This window comes from Barbus barbus (assembly GCF_936440315.1).
Source record: "Barbus barbus genome assembly, chromosome: 18".
Lineage (NCBI taxonomy): Eukaryota > Metazoa > Chordata > Actinopteri > Cypriniformes > Cyprinidae > Barbus > Barbus barbus.
The window spans coordinates 9,579,841-9,599,634 of NC_136746.1; the positions used below are offsets into that span (position 1 = coordinate 9,579,841).

Consider the following 19,794-nt stretch of genomic DNA (forward strand, 5'->3'; position numbering starts at 1 on the left):
CATTTCTCCTCAGAATCTCTGCAATATTAGAGAAGAATGTCTCGCGCTCCTTTAATCCTGGGATGACATCATAACGAGGGGGAGGGCACCTGCTGAAGAAACAACGCCATTTTCACTCAGTGCAGCTCCAGACAGATACGTCTGAGTGTTTTCGTCGCACATTATGACATTATGATTATCGTGTGATTATGAGTCTATTGTCTCTGCGCCACTCTGTGATTTGAGCTCATGCTGGAGGAATAGGACTGTCAGTGGCCGGAACTACCCCGTCGAGCGCCGGAAGACTGGAGACACACACACACAACTGCCCCAAACCCTCACGATCAGGCAGCGGAGCGTTATATTGACTGGAGGGACGAGGAAGAACAAACGCTGTTACGGTTGTGTGTGATCTGGATGCTCCACAGAACGGTAAGATGTTGATCATGCTAACGAGCTAACAGTTAACTCACGCTCAGCTCCTGCCCGAGCGTCGGAATATCTGTCAAATGACTGTTTACATCGCTTTTAAACCACTCAGAGATCGCTTTCTCTTTATTAGACCTGGTAAATGATTTGTATGGATGCTCGGGGGTTTGATATTGAGAGTCAGACGTGTGATATTAAGTCAGAGAGAGAGTCAGGGAAGGCAAAAGCCCAGTCAGGCCATGAGTGTTAGTCACTGCACCAGAGAGCTGTTTATGATACAGCCCTAAACCATCCAGAAGATCAGTGTTAAACCAGTAATAGATCTATGTTAATTCATTGTTAGTCACTGCACCAAAGATGTGTTCATGATACATCCCTAAAACATTGGTGCTCAATCCTGGTATTGGACATTTTTGAGCATTTATTGAATAAACCAGATTTATATCAACAGTTGCAGTGCTGGGGTCTTCCAGGGTTGAGGACCACTGCCCTAAACCAGAATATCAGTGTTAAATAAGATGAAAATCACTGCAACGGGAGCAGACAATGAACCATTTCACAACCTGTGTTAAAGCATTTCTGCAATAAAATCATTAGAACACTTGGCATATTTAAGAGGTTTCAGTTGTCCAATAAACTGGACAGATCCATTGTGCATTTAAAGGAAAGCCTTTGGCTTGAGTTGCAGAAGGCATGGGATAACATTAGTGTTGAAGTTCGCAGGAAATATATTGACACCGTGCCAGAGAGATGTGCTGCTGTAATTGCTGCAAAAGGTGGACATATTAAAGTTAAAAGTGGATAAAAACAGACTCGCTTCATCTGGTATTTGTTGTGCTCAGAGCAAACATCTGCACATATATATATATATATGTGTATGTATATGTATATGTATATATGTGTGTGTGTTTCCACAGAAATATTGAGCATCAAAATCTTTTCAGCACTGATCATAGTAAGAGCCAATATTAAAAACCGATCACCAAATCAGCATATTAAAATAATTTCTGAAGGTTTCTGAGAATTGGAATAATGGCTGCTGAAAAGTCTGCTTTGCATCACAGGAATATATTACATTTTAAAATATATTAAAATAGAAATAATATTGTAATAAAAATTCACAATATTAATGTTTTACAGTATTTTTGATCGAATAAATCCAGTGGTGAGCATAAGAGACTTCATTCAAAAATGTTTTTGAACCCCAAACTTTTGAACAATCTCAGCTATGTCTGAAATGCATTCAAACTTATTCATAACCGTTTTAAATAATTTTGCTGATCATGACTCAGCTCTTAACTTTGTCTCTATTAAGAGCTGCCTAATTCTCTAATAACTGTCTTAAAGAACTGGTTCTGCTGGTCTCAGATGACGCCTTTAAATAGGAGCTTGTTAGACCAGTTGACTGAGTGATGAATAGTATCAAATGAAATTGTGTGCTTCAAGGAATTATTTAAAAAAATAATAATAATAATAAAACACACAATCTTTGTCTCATCAATATCGTTGAACCCACTGTAACCCAAATATTTCATAAAAAAATAGTTTGGAATCTGAGCACAAGGTGCTTGATCTTGCTGCGTGACGATCTTTTGTAGTTAGTATGCAGATGGCTTGCTCTGCTCAGTTGACATACAGTCTGTCTTTGCTCCGTGAAAAAGCATTTGTGTTTTGATGAAGGAGATGCAGTCTCTGAGTGGTGTGAATGTGTGGCCAGCTGCGAGCTCGGGCTCCGCTGCAGTGGCTTCTCAATGAGAAGGTGGCTGGTTCTCCTCTGGGGAATCAATGGGACAGTTATAAATTTGGCTTCACACAGGAACACAAGTACAATTTATAGCCACTCATACTCTTGTGCTGCTGCAAAGTGCCTGATTACACCGAACGTGTTCATCTGTGGGATGTGACTTCTGTGTGATGTGACTTCTGTGTGACAGTTTTATGGGCTATGTGGGTTGCTTTACTGTTGTGGTGCTAGTGGTTTTATAGCTGATATTCATATCAAGAAGGCAGGTGGCAGTTTTCCAATATAGTCCTGCAAAGTTCATTTTGTTTGTGACAACCTGTGAGATTTACACATTTATTAAATTAGTTTACACAACATTTACTCAAAGTTTCCACACACATAATCTAAAAACGTTTATTATCCATTGGCTGTCTGTAGAAAGACTGGGGTTTATGAGGGAACCGAAAAGCTAATAATTAATAATTATTTTAGATTTATGAATTCAATTATGTAATTAAATTATTTCAGTTAATTATTCATAAAATTATTTAATACATAATTACATTTAATAACAAAGCATAAAAATGTGCAATTAATATAATATTATTTATTTTAATAAATAATATTAAAATAAAAGCAATCAAAATAAAACGCTTAATATTACAAATAATAATAAAATATTTGATTCACTTACCTGCATTAATCAGCATCTGAGAACCATGTTGTTTAATCACTGAAACATTAACTAAAAATCATAATTATTTTAGGTCAAAGAGGTTTGGTTGATAAAAATGTTTGGGAATAAATCATGATAAATGTACAAAAACACAAACTCACACTGCTATTTGTTTTTGTTTGTTTGTTTGATTTAGTATTAGTATATGTTCTATTCTTCACACTAGGGTGGTTTTGAACACAAACCTGATTTTGTAGGTTCTCCAGTAAAACTAATGACACAACAAGAGTTTCTTGATTCATTGTTTCTGCTAACTGTTTCTCTTCCTCTTTATTCATGCACAGCTGATACTTAAAAATACATGCATCAAGATGCTTCCTGAAAAATAACAGAAAGAAGGTGAAGTTTGAGTGTGACTCTGCTCTAACATTTACAATAGTGTTTGAGAAATCAGAGTTGCTGGCGTCTGTGAAGCTGAGTGGGTTGTACTGAAGTGTCAGGGCAATCACACTCTGATGCAGAGTTCATTTAAATGAAGCACCACACTGCAGTTTCTCATGGTGGTCTCTAGCTCAAGACAAAACGAGGCCATCGAGGACACAGACACCAGCCTTAGATACTCTGTTAAAGGATTAGTTCACTTTTAAAAAAACTTTTGCTGATAATTTACTCACCCCCATGTCATCCAAGATGTCCATGTCTTTCTTTCTTCAGTCGAAAAGAAATTAAGGTTTTTGATGAAAACATGTCTCCATATAATGAACTTCAGTGGGCCCCAAACGGTTCAAGGTCAAAATGACAGTTTCTGTGCAGCTTCAAAGGGCTTTAAACGATACCAGACGATGAATAAGGGTCTTATCTAGCGAAACGATCGGTCATTTCAAAAATAAATAAAAAAGTTTAAGTTTTATAAGCACAAATGCTCGCCTTGCTCTGTTCTGTGATGCGCGTTCGTGACGTCACGTAATACGCAATGACGTGGAAAAGGTCACGGTTGAGGTAGGCGGAAGTACCGAGTCAGTAGGCTTTTTAATATTAAAACTCCCAGGATACGCACACGAAATGGGCATTTTAAACGATAAACTGACACAAAGACATTTGAATATGTGTATATGGTCCTCCTTCCGCACATTTGTAAACACTGACTCGGTACTTCCGCCTAAGTCAACCGTGACCTTTTCACCGTAATTGCGTATTACGTGACGTCACGAACGCGCATCACAGAACAGAGCAAGGCGAGCATTTGTGCTTATAAAACTTAAACTTTTATTTATTTTTGAAATGACCGATCGTTTCGCTTGATAAGACCCTTATTCATCGTCTGGTATCGTTTAAAGCCCTTAGAAGCTGCACTGAAACTGTCATTTGGACCTTGAACCGTTTGGGCCCCATTGAAGTTCATTATATGGAGAAATGTTTTCATCAAAAACCTTAATTTCTTTTCGACTGAAGAAAGAAAGACATGGACATCTTGGATGACATGGGGGTGAGTAAATTATCAGCAAAAGTTTTTTTAAAAGTGAACTAATCCTTTAATGTTACCTCTTGCCGACAACGTTATCCTTTAGATTGAGATTTCACATTCACAGTATATACACTACCGATCAAAAGTGTGGTAGGAAGAGATTTTTTTTATTTTTATTAATGCATTAAATTAATCAAAAGTGACAGAAAGGACATCTATAATGTTACAAAAGTTATTTATTTCAAATAAATGCTGTTCTTTTTAACTTTATTCATCAAAGAATCCTTAAATGTATCACAGTTTCCACAAAAGTATTAAGCAGCACAATTGTTTTCAACATTTGAAAAAAATTAGAAATGTTTCTTGAGCATCAAATCAGCATATTAGAATGATTTCTGAAAGGACACTGAAAATTGGCGTAATAGTGCTGAAACTAAATACTTTAGTTAGGCTGAAGTGAAACCATGAATGAAACGCAGTGAAATTGACGTCATTTAGATCATGATGCAGGGTGGGTGTCAACATTTTTACTGAATAACACTTTAAATTTTGCTCTGTTTCTCATGCAAAGCTGTTACATGACATTAAAAAGCATGGAATATAGCATACAATGTGGATGGATTATTGTATGGATTATTGTTATGATACTATGATACCATAATTTTGAATTTTGACGGACCCAATCCTCATTCAGTTAATTTATAGGTTACCGAAATAGGGCTGTGCAAACATCGAATGCGATGATCTAGTCAGTAAAGAAGGGGGAAGTCGTGGCCTAATGGTTAGAGAGTCGGACTCGTAATCCAAAAGGTTGTGGGTTCGAGTCTCGGGCCGGCAGGGATTGTAGGTGGGGGGAGTGAATGTCCAGCGCTCTCTCCACCCTCAATACCACGACTGAGGTGCCCTTGAGCAAGGCACCGAACCCCCAACTGCTCCCTGGGCGCCGCAGCATAAATGGCTGCCCACTGCTCCAGGTGTGTGTTCACGGTGTGTGTGTGTTCACTGCTGTGTGTGTGCACGTTGGATGGGTTAAATGCAGAGCACGAATTCCGAGTATGGGTCACCATACTTGGCCGTATGTCACTTCACTTAAAGCCAGTTCTGTGATTAGTAGTTAATCTCCTTCACATGCTTTCAGATGAGTGGCATTTAATACACAGCCATAGTTCGCTGACAAGCCACACAATACCGCGTTCAAAATCGCAGATGAAAAAAAATGGAAAGATTTCATTTTTCACAGAAAAGGAGATTTTAAATGAGTAAATGGCAGAATTTGGGTAAACTATTCCTTTAATCTCTCCTGTTTTTCTCCTGGTGTGTGGCCTTCCTGTAATGTCAGCAATATATCTTCCTGTGACTGGACAGCATGGGTGTTGTTATAGTTACAGGCATTAGGTTCGACCCCCCCACCCTCTCCCTTCCTCCTGAGGTCACAGGAGAGTATTTCCCAATGGACAGGGTTGTGAGTCATGCTAGAGTACTTCTATCGGCTTAACAGCTCTGAGTAATGAGCCTTTCACACAACCTGCTCAATCTCTTCAGCTCTCTGCTTCCAAACCATAGCTTCCTCTATTTATTACTGCATCTCAAGCGCTCTGTCTCAACCTCTCCAGATTGAGTAATAAAGGAAAGATCGTTATCGTTTGTAATTGAGTAGGAGGTGTTCAGGCCTGTTTTTCATTTATCTGTCCTCATATGATCTCATACTGTTAGGATTTGTTCACACTGCTCTTTTGTCTTAAGAAAAGTGTCAGTTTTCCTTCTACTCGTGTCTGTCATGAAATCTTGCCGTGTTGCTGCACAACTGATGCACACTAAACAACATAAACACAGGTGGCATTGCTGAATTTGACATGTTTACGCATGTTCAAAATAGTTATCTGGGTCACTATTCACTTAATAGTGAATACTCCATAATTCACAGCTGTGAATTTTGTGTGATGTAAACTATATGTGAAGTCCCATCTGACAGTCTGAAATACCACGTACAGATGGATTTCATTTTTTTTTCTTTTGCTGAACACTCAGATTACAAACTACTAAATGGATTTGAGTCCAATTTTCACACTCTTACCGCCGGATTTCTGCTGCTTGTCTGAAGAAAACTTTAATTTCTCTGTGCTTCAAGGTCTGTCCTGCTTCATTAATATTCTAACGTCTAATTCCAAACCAGGGGTACTTGGAAACATTCATATTTAGTATTTTTAATTCGATAAAACCAAAAATGATGACTTATGAGGGCTATCAAAAGATTAAAATAATCCCAATTAATGTCTTACTTTTAGTTAATATGAATGTTATCACATGCTGCTCCTTTTTAGAAAAAGAAAATATGTAAGAGTTTAAAATGTCTGATTTTACATATAAATGAAGACACAGGACAGATAATGATTTCTGCCACATCTTGACTCATTCGCACTTCCCTTTATGCACAACATTGCAACTAATGACAGCTGTTGAGCTCTGAACTGTCAAAACATGTGAAATACAAATAAACTGTGCCTCATTAAAGGGAAAGTCTTGTTTTACCCACAATATTGGTGGTTTAATTTAAAAATTAATCATTTTACTGATAATTGACATCCACTATAATATGATTTAAAAGGAACATGTGTTTTTACTTCCTTGGATTTTGGATATGGAAGCAAGTGGAACTTCTAAAATCTTTACCTCCTTTCTTCTATTATGAACTTTGTCTGTCCTCTATGTGGCCATTAGTATTATTTAATGCTGATGAGATGATCATTTACCTTATGATGTATAGTTATATTTAGTGTAGTCTGTGTGATTTGAAGAACAAGGATTGCATAACCTCAGCTCAAAGCACTGAAACACACATTTATACTTCAAACAACAGCATGAAATCTGCGTCTCCATCCCTGCTGTGCATTTGCTTATCTTTCCTGTGCCCTTCCTCTGTCCTCCTGTTGCCTTTGTTCTTTAATTCATCTGAAAACACAAATCGTTGTGCAGAATCAAGCAAGGAGATTGTTAGGTTTATTTTAAACTGTAATTTAAGTCAGTTTTCATGTTAGGTTACATAACCCCATCTCAACGTTAGTAAATGGGCTAAAAGTTGGTTAAATAAGTTTAAATGCTTAATTTTTTACTCTGTAAAGTAGATATGCATGATACCACCATATATATCGGTACCATATAGCTTATATCTACCAATATTAGAGTTTTTTTTTTATCAGCATCGGATAATTGCATATTTAATTGTGCACTCTTGTTTTTTACATTTAGATTACATTTGCCATCATCTTAGTCACAATTAGGGACACAAAATAAAAAAAATTTTATTGCATCCAAAATAAAAGTTTGTGTTTACATAATACACTATATTGCCGAAAGTATTGGGTCACCCCCTTCTAATGAACATGTTTGACTACTTTAGTAATTTCTATGAATGCAAATCTTAATGTTTAAGGATATAATGATATTCTAGGGAATGGTGTGCTTCTAATTTTATAGCAACAGTTTGGACAGGACCGTTTTCTATTCTAACATGGCAGTGAAAATTGATCTGTTATGAACGGTCTGTGCAGCGGATTCATCAGTACTTTGATTCCCGTCATGCACTGGTGTTTCCTGCCCAGTGGTTGTCACATGCCAGGCAACGAGTTGCTTTATGGGTCACATGAATCTCTGCCGTCTCGCTTCCCATTTACCGTCCCACAGGAATACAGCGCAGGCCTGAAGCTCAGGAGCGGCACGTAGACCCACCTCTTCTTTACATCAGCATTGCAGGGAGGAGATTGCACGCTTGTTTTCACAAGAGAAAAGAAAGCCGTGGAGACGTGTTTATTTCCAATAAATGGGTTTTCCCAGCATCTTCGCTGTAGTCTGGAGGTATTGCGTTTGAGAGGGCAACAATCTCAGGTTCTCTTTTCTTGCTCTTTTGGTTTTTGCATCTCCCAGTGCACTTACGCTAACGTGCCTCACCCACTGCCTTAGCGACCCTGATCTGCCTTACCAGGTGAGTAGTGTCTTGGCAACAACAAAGACAGCTGCTTTGTGTTCTTGTGTCAGGCTGGGAAGAGCGAGGAGCCTTTTAAATTCTTGCATTGTTTTTGCACCTCTAAGTGAAGTTACTTTGTGTTGTTTAGTTTTAGTTTAGAATTTAATGTCAAAACTAAAGTATACTCAAGTGGTGTATACTTTAAAACAAGCAAAAAAATCCCATAGACAAATGAAGAAGGGATCTGTGCCTAGGTAACCTAGGCACACAGCTTTGGTGTGATACTCCAAAATTTAAATTCGATTCCATCTCCATTTGATGTATTTTAGCATTGTATTATTTGGCTTTTTCATATATATATCTCAACATGAGTATTAACAACAGTTTACTACTTCTGATAGGCAACCATTTAGGAAGAGTATGTGTGCCAAAAATGGGAAGCGTGGTACACTTCACATTTTGACTCATGGTTTTGCCCCATACGTATTTATGACTCTCAGAAGAGTGAATCAGTAGAGCATGAACAGTCAGGTACAGGAAGTAAACATCAATAAGTCAATGTGATTTTTATTTTTTATTTTTTTTCTAATTTTTGAAAAAATATACCTTGCACACCAGCAGGTCTGTGCTGCCAATTCAACACGCTCGTTCAGTTAAAAAGCTATCGACCGGGGTCCATCTAGTGCCAACATTTTATTTTCCACATTCCACTCTATTGGCTGTAGGCATATGCTAAGCATTCGCATCAAAACTGAAGTATACTTTGGGCTTAATGTGCTCAAGTGAAGTATACTTGAGGCTTTAAAATAAGATGAAGAGATCTGAGCCTAGCTATAGACCAGAATATCATAGAGACTAATGTTGGACCAGTAAGCAACCATCTAAAAAACACCTTAATAGCCACATAGCACATTTTAAAAATGTCTTAGCAACTGCATAGTAATGCCCTGGCAGCCACCTAGAGCACCATAGCATTGCATCAATGTGTTTTGCCAATGCAAGCACCTCTCTCTGGAAAATTTGATTATCTGTTAGTCCATCAACTAATTTGGTTAAATCTGATCTAACATCTTGCTCTCACTGATGTCCGTTGCCTCAACTTGAATACTGTTAATTGAAACTGTCATTGTTTAAAGCTTTGGAAGTGAGCTAAGCAGATTTACTGCATGCAAGACATTCTATAGGTTCCTAGTCCTGTTATATAAGTTCTTGAAGGCAATGTAGATGTTTGTCGCTGTGACCGAAGCTAAATCTGGATTAAAAGCAAATAAAACTCTGTTTGGTTCAGTTGGTCATGTAACCTCTACAGTGCATTCTGGGTCCAGTTCCCATGGTGTTTTATGGAAGTTGGTAGGGAATTCATTCTTTTGCCAAGAGATGTTTGCTGAGTTTTCTTTGCCACTTCACATTTAGCGTGACTACAGTTCTATTCCTTAAGGGTTTCAAGGCTAAAGAACAAGGAAGAGACGACTTTCATTTAATTGCCTTCAGTGTCTTTTCATGTCTGATCAATTATACAAACACACTCATCTGAACAGGAACAGTTGTCAGACTTCTGTTCTCATTCTTGTATCGTGTATCTCTCTGTAGGATGCGTGAGGACATGTCGAGCGTGGTGTGCGTGAAGGAGACGGATGGGCAGGGGGACCCCGGAGAGAAGCTGTCCCAGGACGAGCTGCTATGTCGGACACGGGAGGTCATGCAGGGGCTGGAGGCGCTCCGTGCAGAACATCAGGCCATCCTGGAAGGGCTGATGGGCACCTTGCGCTGCCTCAAACATGGCCAGGAGGGTCGTGCTGTTGAGGAGAAGACAGCCATGATCCAGCACTCTATGGAGATGCTGGAGCTGGGCCTCAGCGAAGCACAGGTGCAGTGTGGAAATGCTTCCAAAGTGGGATGAAATGATGATTGATTTTTTTTTTTTAAATAAATTAGCTTGTAACCATAGTAACACCATGGCTACTTTCTCTCTCTTTCTTTTATCGTTCGGCGCAGGTGATGATGGCTCTGTCAGGGCACCTGAGTGCAGTGGAGGCAGAGAAACAGAAGCTTCGAGCACAGGTACAAAAAAAACACTGTGGCACATCAAAAATTAAACCATGCTCTCAGGTTCATTGGTGTACAGACACAGAGGTTTGATTTCACTCATCATCCACTCCAATTTGATATATTTCACATTGTATTATTTGAGTCGTGGTGCCTTTATTTCATCAGCATGAGCGCCTCTGCCTTAGGATGCTAGCGACAACATTTTTTTCTCCTTTGGATGTGACGGTGAGCGCTCAGCCTCGAAACAGCCTCTGGAGCGCGCGAGTACCGATTGGCTTAAAAAGACGTGCAAATTATACATTTTCGTGATGACGCAACAATGACCTGACTAAGCAAGTGACAATTTTGTCAACTGTCCCGAAATGCGAGCGAACGTCTTGGCTCGTTGCAGACGAGATGCGCTGATGTGAAGCCGCTTTGAGAGAGTGAAAGAGAGAAGACACGGTCCAGCTGAATCACACACACGGTTTTCAAATGACTGATTTAATCTGCTAGTTTTTGTGGATTTATTTACCCATATAACCTACTTGCTATCTTGAATAAATGTTTGCAGGAGTTTCCCTCATTATAAAATTGAAAGCTGCGAGGATGAGTAAAACTATGCAGGCTATACACACAATCACCCACGAAATTCAGGATATGATTGATTAATTAAGTCTATTACAGAGATTTGTTAAATAAAATTCCATAATTGTTTAAATTTATTTTTATTTTTTTTCTCAGACCTGGAAATTGCTGTTTTCAAAATTTGATAAAAGCAACTGATGCACGCTGTTAATCACTTAAGCTGGCCCACCAATGTGATCGGCTGAATGCTCCGTTACCTCTCTCTCCTAGCTAATCACATGCCGGATCCATCACCCCGTTTTGTTCCAGGACTTCAAAATTTTAAAATTAAGCACTGGTTTGTTGTCGTCTATTACGATGTCTCTGGGACAAAAGCAGCTGCATGAATGCGAAAGTTTGAAACAAAAATGAAACCATCAACAAAAAGACTGACCGAATATAGGCTACCCCTCCATGTTTATACAAGCGCAGCCATTTGGAGGTTAATGATGTCACAGAATTTACCAGTATTTTGGAATGGATGTGAATAGTGCTTTTCCGGAAAAAAGACAATGTTGTTGCCTGTGTGAACAGCACATTTTTGAATTTACCGCTAAAGTCGTTCCAGTAATTTTACAGAAATTTACTGGTATTACTGTGTTAAAGTGGCTATTGGCTTTGCACAGTAAACATAATGACACTTGTCTATCAGAAGAATGAATCGGTAGAGCACAAACTGTCAGGCTCAGCAAGTAAGCATCAACAAGTCAATTCTTTCAGAAATTAAATTAAAATCACATTGTTTAATCAAATTCGTTGCTAATTACTAGTCGAGTCACCTTTGTTTCTGTAGCGCTTTATATAGACAGGTGCATCTCAAAAAATTAGAATATCGTGAAAAACTGAATTTTTTTGTAACTTATTTCAAAAAGTGAAACTTTCATATATATTAGATTCATTACATGTAAAGTAAGATATTTCAAAAGTGTTTTTGTTTTAACTTTGAGTAGAGCTTACATTTACAGCTCATGAAAGTCAAAATCCAGTATCTCAAAATATTAGAATATTTCCTAAGATCAATCAAAAAAAGGATTTGCAAAGCAACAAAGTTAAAGTTCTTTTAAAGTATGTTCATTTATGCACTCAATACTTGGTCGGGGCTTCTGTAGCACAAACCCTAGCATCAGTGAGGAATGGCATGGAAGCGATCAGCCTGTGCACTGTAAAAAATGATCGTGATTTTAACGGTAAAAAACTGTGAAAATGCTACGGTAAAAACCTGTTACATGGTTAACGGAAAATTCCTGTAAAATTTACAGGGAAAAACCGTAAACTGACGTTCCCAGAATTCCCTGCGTTCCATTTCAAATTCTATTTGAATTTGACGTTTTTTCTTTGAAATAACTGTTTCTTCTTAGTTTTTTCTTATCAGTTATGTTTATTAGGGTTGTATGTTACATCTAATGTTGTTAAATTAATGTTTATAGCATATTTCAGTTTAAGGAGTCTCACCATGATGGTGTTTAGTGCTTGTGTGAATGACACTGTGCACCTTCTGTATATTCTATTGTTTAAAAGTTGCTTGTGATGGGCATTTGGCTCATCATGTGACTTTCTCATCATCACCTGTATTTGGTGGTTATCAGTGTATTTCAAAGGAACAAAACAGATTTCAGTACTTTAATAGGTTGGTATATTAAGATTATATCAGTTAAAGAAATTACGGTATTTAACTGTAAATTTAAGTTAAAACCGTAAAACCTAAAACGTTGTTACCGTATTTTTTACGGTAGAATTCTGGCAACCCCAGCTGCCAGTTTTTTACCGTAAATTTGACAGATTTTTTTTTTACAGTGTGGCACTGATGAGGCACTATTGAGCCTTCAGCTCGTCTGTATTGTTGGATCGACTGTTTCTCATTTTTCTCTTGAAAATATGCCATAGATTCCATATGGCTTTCAGGTCAGGCATGTTGGCTGGCCAATCAAGCACAGTAATATCATGGTCAGCAAACCGCTTGGAAGTGGTTTTGGCACTGTGGGCAGGTACTAAAGTCCTGCTGGAAAAGGAAATCAGCATCTCCATAAAGCTTGTCAGCAGATGGAAGCATAAAGTGCTCCAAAATCTCCTGGTAGATGGCTGCATTAACTCTGTACTTGATAAAACACAGTGGACCAGCACCAGCAGATGTCACGGCACCCCAAATCCTCACTGACTGTAGAAACTTCAAACTGAACTTCAAGCAGCTTGGGTTCTGTGCCTCTCCAGTCTTCCTCCAGACTCCCGGCCTTGATTTCCAAATGAAATGCAAAATTTAAATTTATCTGAAAAGAGGACTTTGGACCACTGAGCAAAGTCCAGTTCTTTTTCTCCTTAGCCCAGGTAAGATGCTTCTGACGTGGTTCTGTTTCAGAAGTGGCTTGGTATCCCTTTTCCTGAAGACGCCTGAGCGTGGTGACTCTTGATGCACTGACTCCAGCTTCAGTCCACTCCTTGTGAAGCTCTCACAAGTGTTTGAATCAACTTTGCTTGACAGTATTCTCAAGCTTGCGGTCATTCCTGTTGGTTGTGCACCTTTTCCTACCCAATTTCTTCCTTCCAGTCAACTTTGCATTTAATATGCTTTGATACAGCACTCTGTAAACAGCCACACCTTTCAGTAATGACCTTCTGTGACTTGCCCTCTTTGTGGAGGGCATCAATGTTAGTCTTCTGGACCATTGCCAAGTCAGCAGTCTTCCCCATTATTGTGGTTTCAAAGAACAAGAGATACCCTGACATTATACTGTAGAAATGGTCATTTAATGAAGCTCAAATATAAATATTCGAATATATTGAGATACTGGATTTTGACTTTCATGAGCTGTAAGCTCTAATCATCAAAATTAGAACAAAAAAACTTTTTGAAATGTCTTACATTACATGTTATTAATGTAAAATATATATGAAAGTTTCACTTTTTGAAATGTTACATAAAAAAAAAAAGTTTTTCACGATATTCTAATTTTTTTGAGATGCACCTGTACAATACAGATTGTGTCAAAGCAGCTTCACAGTGCTAAACAGGAAAATAGCCAAATCAGTTATGGAAACTGAACTATGGAGACAATTCACCATTATAATACAGGTGGTGAAATAGAAAGATGAATGAATTATAAGTGGGCTGTCCATTAAACAGAGTCATACACAAAAAGACAAAACACCATCGGGGAGCACACTTAAATAACAACACTTAGATAATGCATTAGAAGAAAGTCCTATAGTAAATCATGGTGTAATCTTTTTATTTTGGGGTGAATTATTCCTTGAAACACTTTAATTTGCTGTTATTAACTTTGCTGATTGGTTAAGTTTAAGGATTTATTGAGGATTTTTCTTTTAATGACTATGGGAAAAATAAAGGGGAAAATACTTTCTGAAGCAGGGCTGCTGAAAAAGTGGGATGTCGCTTTTGCTATTTGCTCCCACAAATGAGTCTAAAAGCTCTAGTGTGAAAATGCCCTGAGGCTGCTTTTCCTGTTCTCCAGGTGCGGAGGCTGTGTCAGGAGAACCAGTGGCTGAGAGACGAACTGGCAGGAACCCAGCAGCGGCTGCAGAAGAGTGAGCAGAGCGTGGCCCAACTGGAGGAGGAGAAGAAACATCTGGAGTTCATGAACCAGCTCAAGAAATATGACCAGGACCTCAGCCCATCAGTGAGACTCGATCTTATGTTCCTCCTGATGTTTATCACAGAACCTTTAAGAGCCTTAAGTCTCACTCCATGCTTCTCTCCACCTCACTCTCATCAGGATGATAAGGACTCTGATTCCAGTAGGGAGACACTGGATGATCTTTTCCCAGATGAGCAGGATGAGCCGGGCCCTGGCAGTAAGTACCCCAGTAACTCTGTTATGTCAAGTAGATTAATCAAATTCAAAATCTAGACCTTCCTCCATAAAAAAAAAAAAATACATATGGTATGAAGTACCATTGATATACCATGATATAAAAAGTGGTAACCATTCAGGCTTATGGTATGCAAGTCTCAGCAAAGTCAGACACCAAATTTTTATTTTCAAATTTGTCAAACATTTGTGTACACTTAATGTAATCACAAAATAAATGATCATTTCTATTTATAATAAATTAGAAATAAAAATGCATATGTGAATTATATATGTACACTACTGTTCAGAACTTTGGAGTTTAAGGTTTTCCAGTTGTTTTCGAAAAGTCTCTTATGCTTACCAAGGCTGCATTTTAAAATGTAATTTATCCCTGTGAATTCAACAGCCTTTACTCTTAATGACCCTGACTCTTAAAGTCACTTAATGACCCCACATTTTTGAACAGTAGTGTATATTAAATAAAGCTCTTTATTTATATTCCTCTTTTAAAGCTCTTACTCTTTTCAAATCAATATATTTTAACACAATTGTATTTTAGTTAAAAGAAAAGGTGTAAATCGTGGAAAACTTAAAACGTGCAGTGTATTGATGGGGGAAGGGAAACAAACAACAGTTCTTTTCCTTATTTTCTGCTAGACAGGGGTTCTTGTCTTGTATTTCCTTTCCTCCACTTTCTCTGTTCTCTTGCCTGATAATTGGCTCATTGACTGCGGAGCAGGATCAAAGGGCCGCATGGGTCGTGTTGTGGCAGAGAGCGCTCCAGTGCACGGGTGTTTGCAGCATCATATGTCGCAGGCTGACACTGCCGAGTCCTGAGCGTGCTCAGATTAGCCCTCATTATGACACATGAATGCCAGACGGCTGTTTCTCTCAGTGATACAGCCCTGCAGCAATTGATCTCCAGCAGGGGTTTCCAAAAAGGCCCGACATTAATCTGCTCTAAGAAAGATCGCATTAATCTCCTCTTCTTCTCATTCCTGAAGTGCTGGCAATGTAATCCTTTCACTGTCATTTTGCCATGTTTTTGATCATTCTTAGTTTGAGTTGGCCAATTTGAAGTTTGTTTTGGTCTTTTAGTTCACATCGGGAAATGCATGCTTTTAGCTCTTGTGCCTGTGAATGACAGTATTAGTAAGAAGTGCTTAGAAAGAAGCTACTTGTTGACTTTTGCTAATTGACTGTCTTAACTCAAACACAGACTTTGTTCCAGAAAAACCAAGTGAAATGTCTGTTGCTGTCCACATTGGCAGCATCTGAAATGACAGATTTTTAAACGTCCTGCTTTAGCAGCATCTCTGTTAGCGATCACTCAGTTCCAGCTGATTCCAATACCAAATTATTAAATTCCAATAGCAGTTCCAAACCAGAGGGCCGGGGGCCGGGGGCCAGGGCCATTTTTTTTTTAGGACCTCAGTAAACTTCTGCTGGGCCACAAGATGACTTTAAATTATTTAAATGAAATATATTTAAATTTTTAATATTTAATTAAGAAATATTAATATATTACAATAATCTAACACTAATAAAAAATGCATATGAAAATATGCATGAAATAAAGATGTAGACTGAACTAATATTTTTCTCCCTTTATTAATTATTGTTTTTATTAAGCAGCATCCATCTGTTCAAACTGAATCATGGTTAATTAATTGAATATCAACACTCAAAGTTTCTGTTAATAAAAAATTTGGAAAACAAGCTTTGTCATAATTACAGCAGAAAAACCAGAAATATCCAAACCTATATGTTGAGAACAACACAACTTTATAAGAGAACACAAAGAGCACAACACAATTTTATAAGCACAAAATATATAGGTTGTATTTGCAATGAGATATTTGAATTAGAGCTATTAATAGTTTGCAATGTTGAATGAAATGTATTATATTTCAGCATTTTTCACTGAGCTTTTCACAGTTCATTCTGGTATTTCCTAATGCCAAAATGATGCAGCTTTTGAAAGTAGCTTTTGAAAGTATTCTAATATTGCTTGCTGCCTTCTGTGTGGAACACCATTTGTTTTGGGTCTGTTATTTATTCTTCTGGTCGATATTTTGTTTTACCATAACTCATTCTCTCTTGTCTCTCCAGTCCAGCCACCTCACAGCAGTGCAGCGGCAGCAGCGCAGCAGGGAGGTTACGAGATCCCCGCTCGTCTCAGAACCCTCCACAACCTGGTGATCCAGTACGCCTCTCAGGGCCGGTATGAGGTGGCCGTTCCTCTCTGCAAACAAGCTCTGGAAGATCTGGAGAAAACATCTGGACACGATCATCCTGATGTAGCCACCATGCTCAACATTCTCGCCCTCGTCTATAGGTCTGCAAAACACTTCAGCTTTCTAATATATATTTGTTTACTGTCCACTCAGCTGACTGTACTGTATAGTTTTAAGTGTGTTAGTCTCAAGTACTGTTCACTTATGTGGACTACCATTCAAAAGTTTGGGGTCAGTAAGATTTAATTTTTTTTTGTTTAAAATTAATACTTTTGCAAGGACACATTAAATTGATCAAAAGTGACAGTAAAAAGGCATTTAAAATGCTAAAAAAGATTTCTGTTTCAAATAAACATTGTTCTTTTGAACTTTCTATTCATCAGATAATCCTGAAAAAAAAAAGTATAACTGTTTTCACAAAAATAGTAAGCAACACAACTGTTTTCAACACTGATAATAAGACGACATGTTTCTTGCACATCAAATCAGCATATTAGAAAGATTTCTAAAGGATCATGTGACATTAAAGACTGGAGTAATGATGCTGATAATTCAGCTTTGCATCACAGGAATAAATGACACTTTAATATGTATTAAATTTAAAATTTCACATAAATATAGAAAACGGCTGTTCAAAACAATATTATTGTATTTTTGAGAAACTTCTTTCAAAAACATTTAAAAAAAAACATACTAACCCCAAACTTCTGAGCAGCAGTGCCAGTGTCATTTAAAAGTGTAGTTTGTTTCAAGTTATAACACTTACCCCCGGTTTCACAGACAAGGTTTAAGCCTAGTCCCAGACTAAAATGTAAGTCTGAGCTGTTTCAACTGAAAGAAACTTGCACTGATTGATCTTAAAATATATCAATGCCTTTGTTTTGTCTCAAGATGCACACCAGTAATGTTTTTTTCTAAGGCACGTTTATAAAAATTACTTAAATGTCCTAATTGAACTATGGCCTAATCCTGGTTTAGTCTAAGCCCTGTCTGTGAAACCAGGCCTTAATTTTATAATACTTAATATACCATAATTAATATGCAGAGTCAATATTTTTTTGTGGAAAATCACTTGGTTCACCTCCAATATCTTAAACCACATTGTTATCTACAAGTGCTTCAAACAAATGGCCTGAAAACCTTTATCCTCTATAGCTTTTGTTAAACTATGGTAATATCCGGTTTGCAAGCCGTTTGGGACATTAGGCTTATTGTGCCATCACCCTGTTGTCATGGAAATAGCTTTTTCTCAGGAAGACCTTAGCAACAGCCCTTTGTTGCACAACGAGCAGCAGTAGATTGATTGAAAGTGTTTTCTGCTCTTCAGGGACCAGAATAAATACAAAGAGGCAGCAAACCTCCTTAACGATGCACTGGCCATCAGAGAGAAGACCCTGGGCAGAGACCACCCTGCGGTAAGAACCCGTCCTGCCCTCATCAGTGTGTTTGGCTCTAATGCTCTCCACATTACAGGAAAACCCATATAAACAGCTTGTCTCTGCTGTGTATGTGTGCAAATTGTGTGTATATTGAATTAAGCAGCACAGGCTGCTGACATTTATTGAGTTTGTCATGTGAAGCTTATGTCTTGCCCTCTCATCAGGACCAGCATCCCACAATTCTCAGCAGAGGTTAGATAATTTAACACCTCTTACAGATCTGTCCTCTGTTTCATTCTCTATTCCCTAAAGCTGAATGACACATTGATTATTCACAAAATGTATTTATGATTATTTTCTGGGTGATATGAAATTGAGCGGCAGTGAATTTCATAATGATTTTAATGCACATGTGTCACAATCCTTCCTTTTGTCACAAATTGAAAATGTATATTAAGCGCAATATTTTATTGCTTTAATATTTACTATCTCTGATTAAAACTTAGTGTTAGAATTGGTCAGTTTAACATTTCTGTGCATTCAATTTTTTTTTTGTATCAATGAATGATTAAATTATTATTTGTTTTGCATCATTACTCAAAAATGTTTTAATATATTTTAATTATTAAAATACAAGTTGGTAGAGTTTGCTGTTTATTACTGTGTACAGTTACATTGGTGAATGCAAATGAAAATGATTAAATATCATTATTCATTGCATTTATTTAGTAAAAAACAGTAGGGGTAAAACATGCCTTGATTATTTACTTTATATGTACTTTTTAGAGCTTATAAAAACCTTCTGAGACCTTCTGTCTGAAATGGTTATTTGATGAAATTATGGTTCTCCTGATTGAAGAAACCACCTTTTTAACACCATTTCAGAATAAATGCATAAATATAGTATTATAAATATAATACAAATATGCTATATCATCAAAAGGCCAAAAAAAATCACATACTATATATATATATATATATATATATATATATATATATAAATTCGTTTTAGCTATATCACTCAGCCCTGCTGTTTTCCTTTTTCTCACCCTTGCCGTCTGTCACGCACATATGTGTCTCACATGCACTGTGGTATTTCAATCAAAGGTTGATCAGAACACATCTGTAGCACAGCACAGGCTGTTTGTGTGTATGCGTGTTAGACAGCCCACTCTGGGAAAATTTCAGATTTCCAGCAAGTAATCATTTTCTGTAAGATGAAATGACTGATTGTATATAAATGATTGCACCAATTCAGAATCGTTGATTTGTTGTTCTTTTAATTGTTTTATTTAAATGTGACTTTTTTTAAACTATGACTGAAATATCTCTATGTAAATAAATATATATTGTATATATTATATGTTTTCCTGTGTATGCAGGTGGCTGCCACATTGAACAACCTGGCTGTTCTTTATGGCAAACGAGGGAAGTACAAGGAAGCAGAGCCTCTGTGTAAAAGGGCACTGGAGATCAGAGAGAAG

General features: G+C 37.5%; 1 protein-coding gene across 4 annotated transcripts in view; it reads left to right on the forward strand.

The window, feature by feature from the left end:
• The first annotated feature begins 73 nt into the window (after positions 1-73).
• The window catches only part of LOC306883871 (kinesin light chain 1-like), a 38,364-nt gene continuing 18,643 nt past the window's right edge, over positions 74-19,794 (forward strand). For 2 of the 4 annotated variants that reach the window (XM_079439363.1, XM_079439364.1), the window contains exons 1-8: positions 81-411; positions 9,824-10,100; positions 10,229-10,294; positions 14,356-14,520; positions 14,617-14,695; positions 16,807-17,032; positions 18,259-18,346; positions 19,693-19,794. In XM_079439363.1, coding sequence (XP_079295489.1) covers positions 9,825-10,100; positions 10,229-10,294; positions 14,356-14,520; positions 14,617-14,695; positions 16,807-17,032; positions 18,259-18,346; positions 19,693-19,794 — 1,002 coding nt within the window. In that variant the 5' untranslated portion in view covers positions 81-411; position 9,824. Of the gene's footprint in view, positions 412-9,823; positions 10,101-10,228; positions 10,295-14,355; positions 14,521-14,616; positions 14,696-16,806; positions 17,033-18,258; positions 18,347-19,692 lie in introns of all 4 variants that reach the window. The other 2 variants (XM_079439362.1, XM_079439361.1) reach the window with 2 other exon arrangements.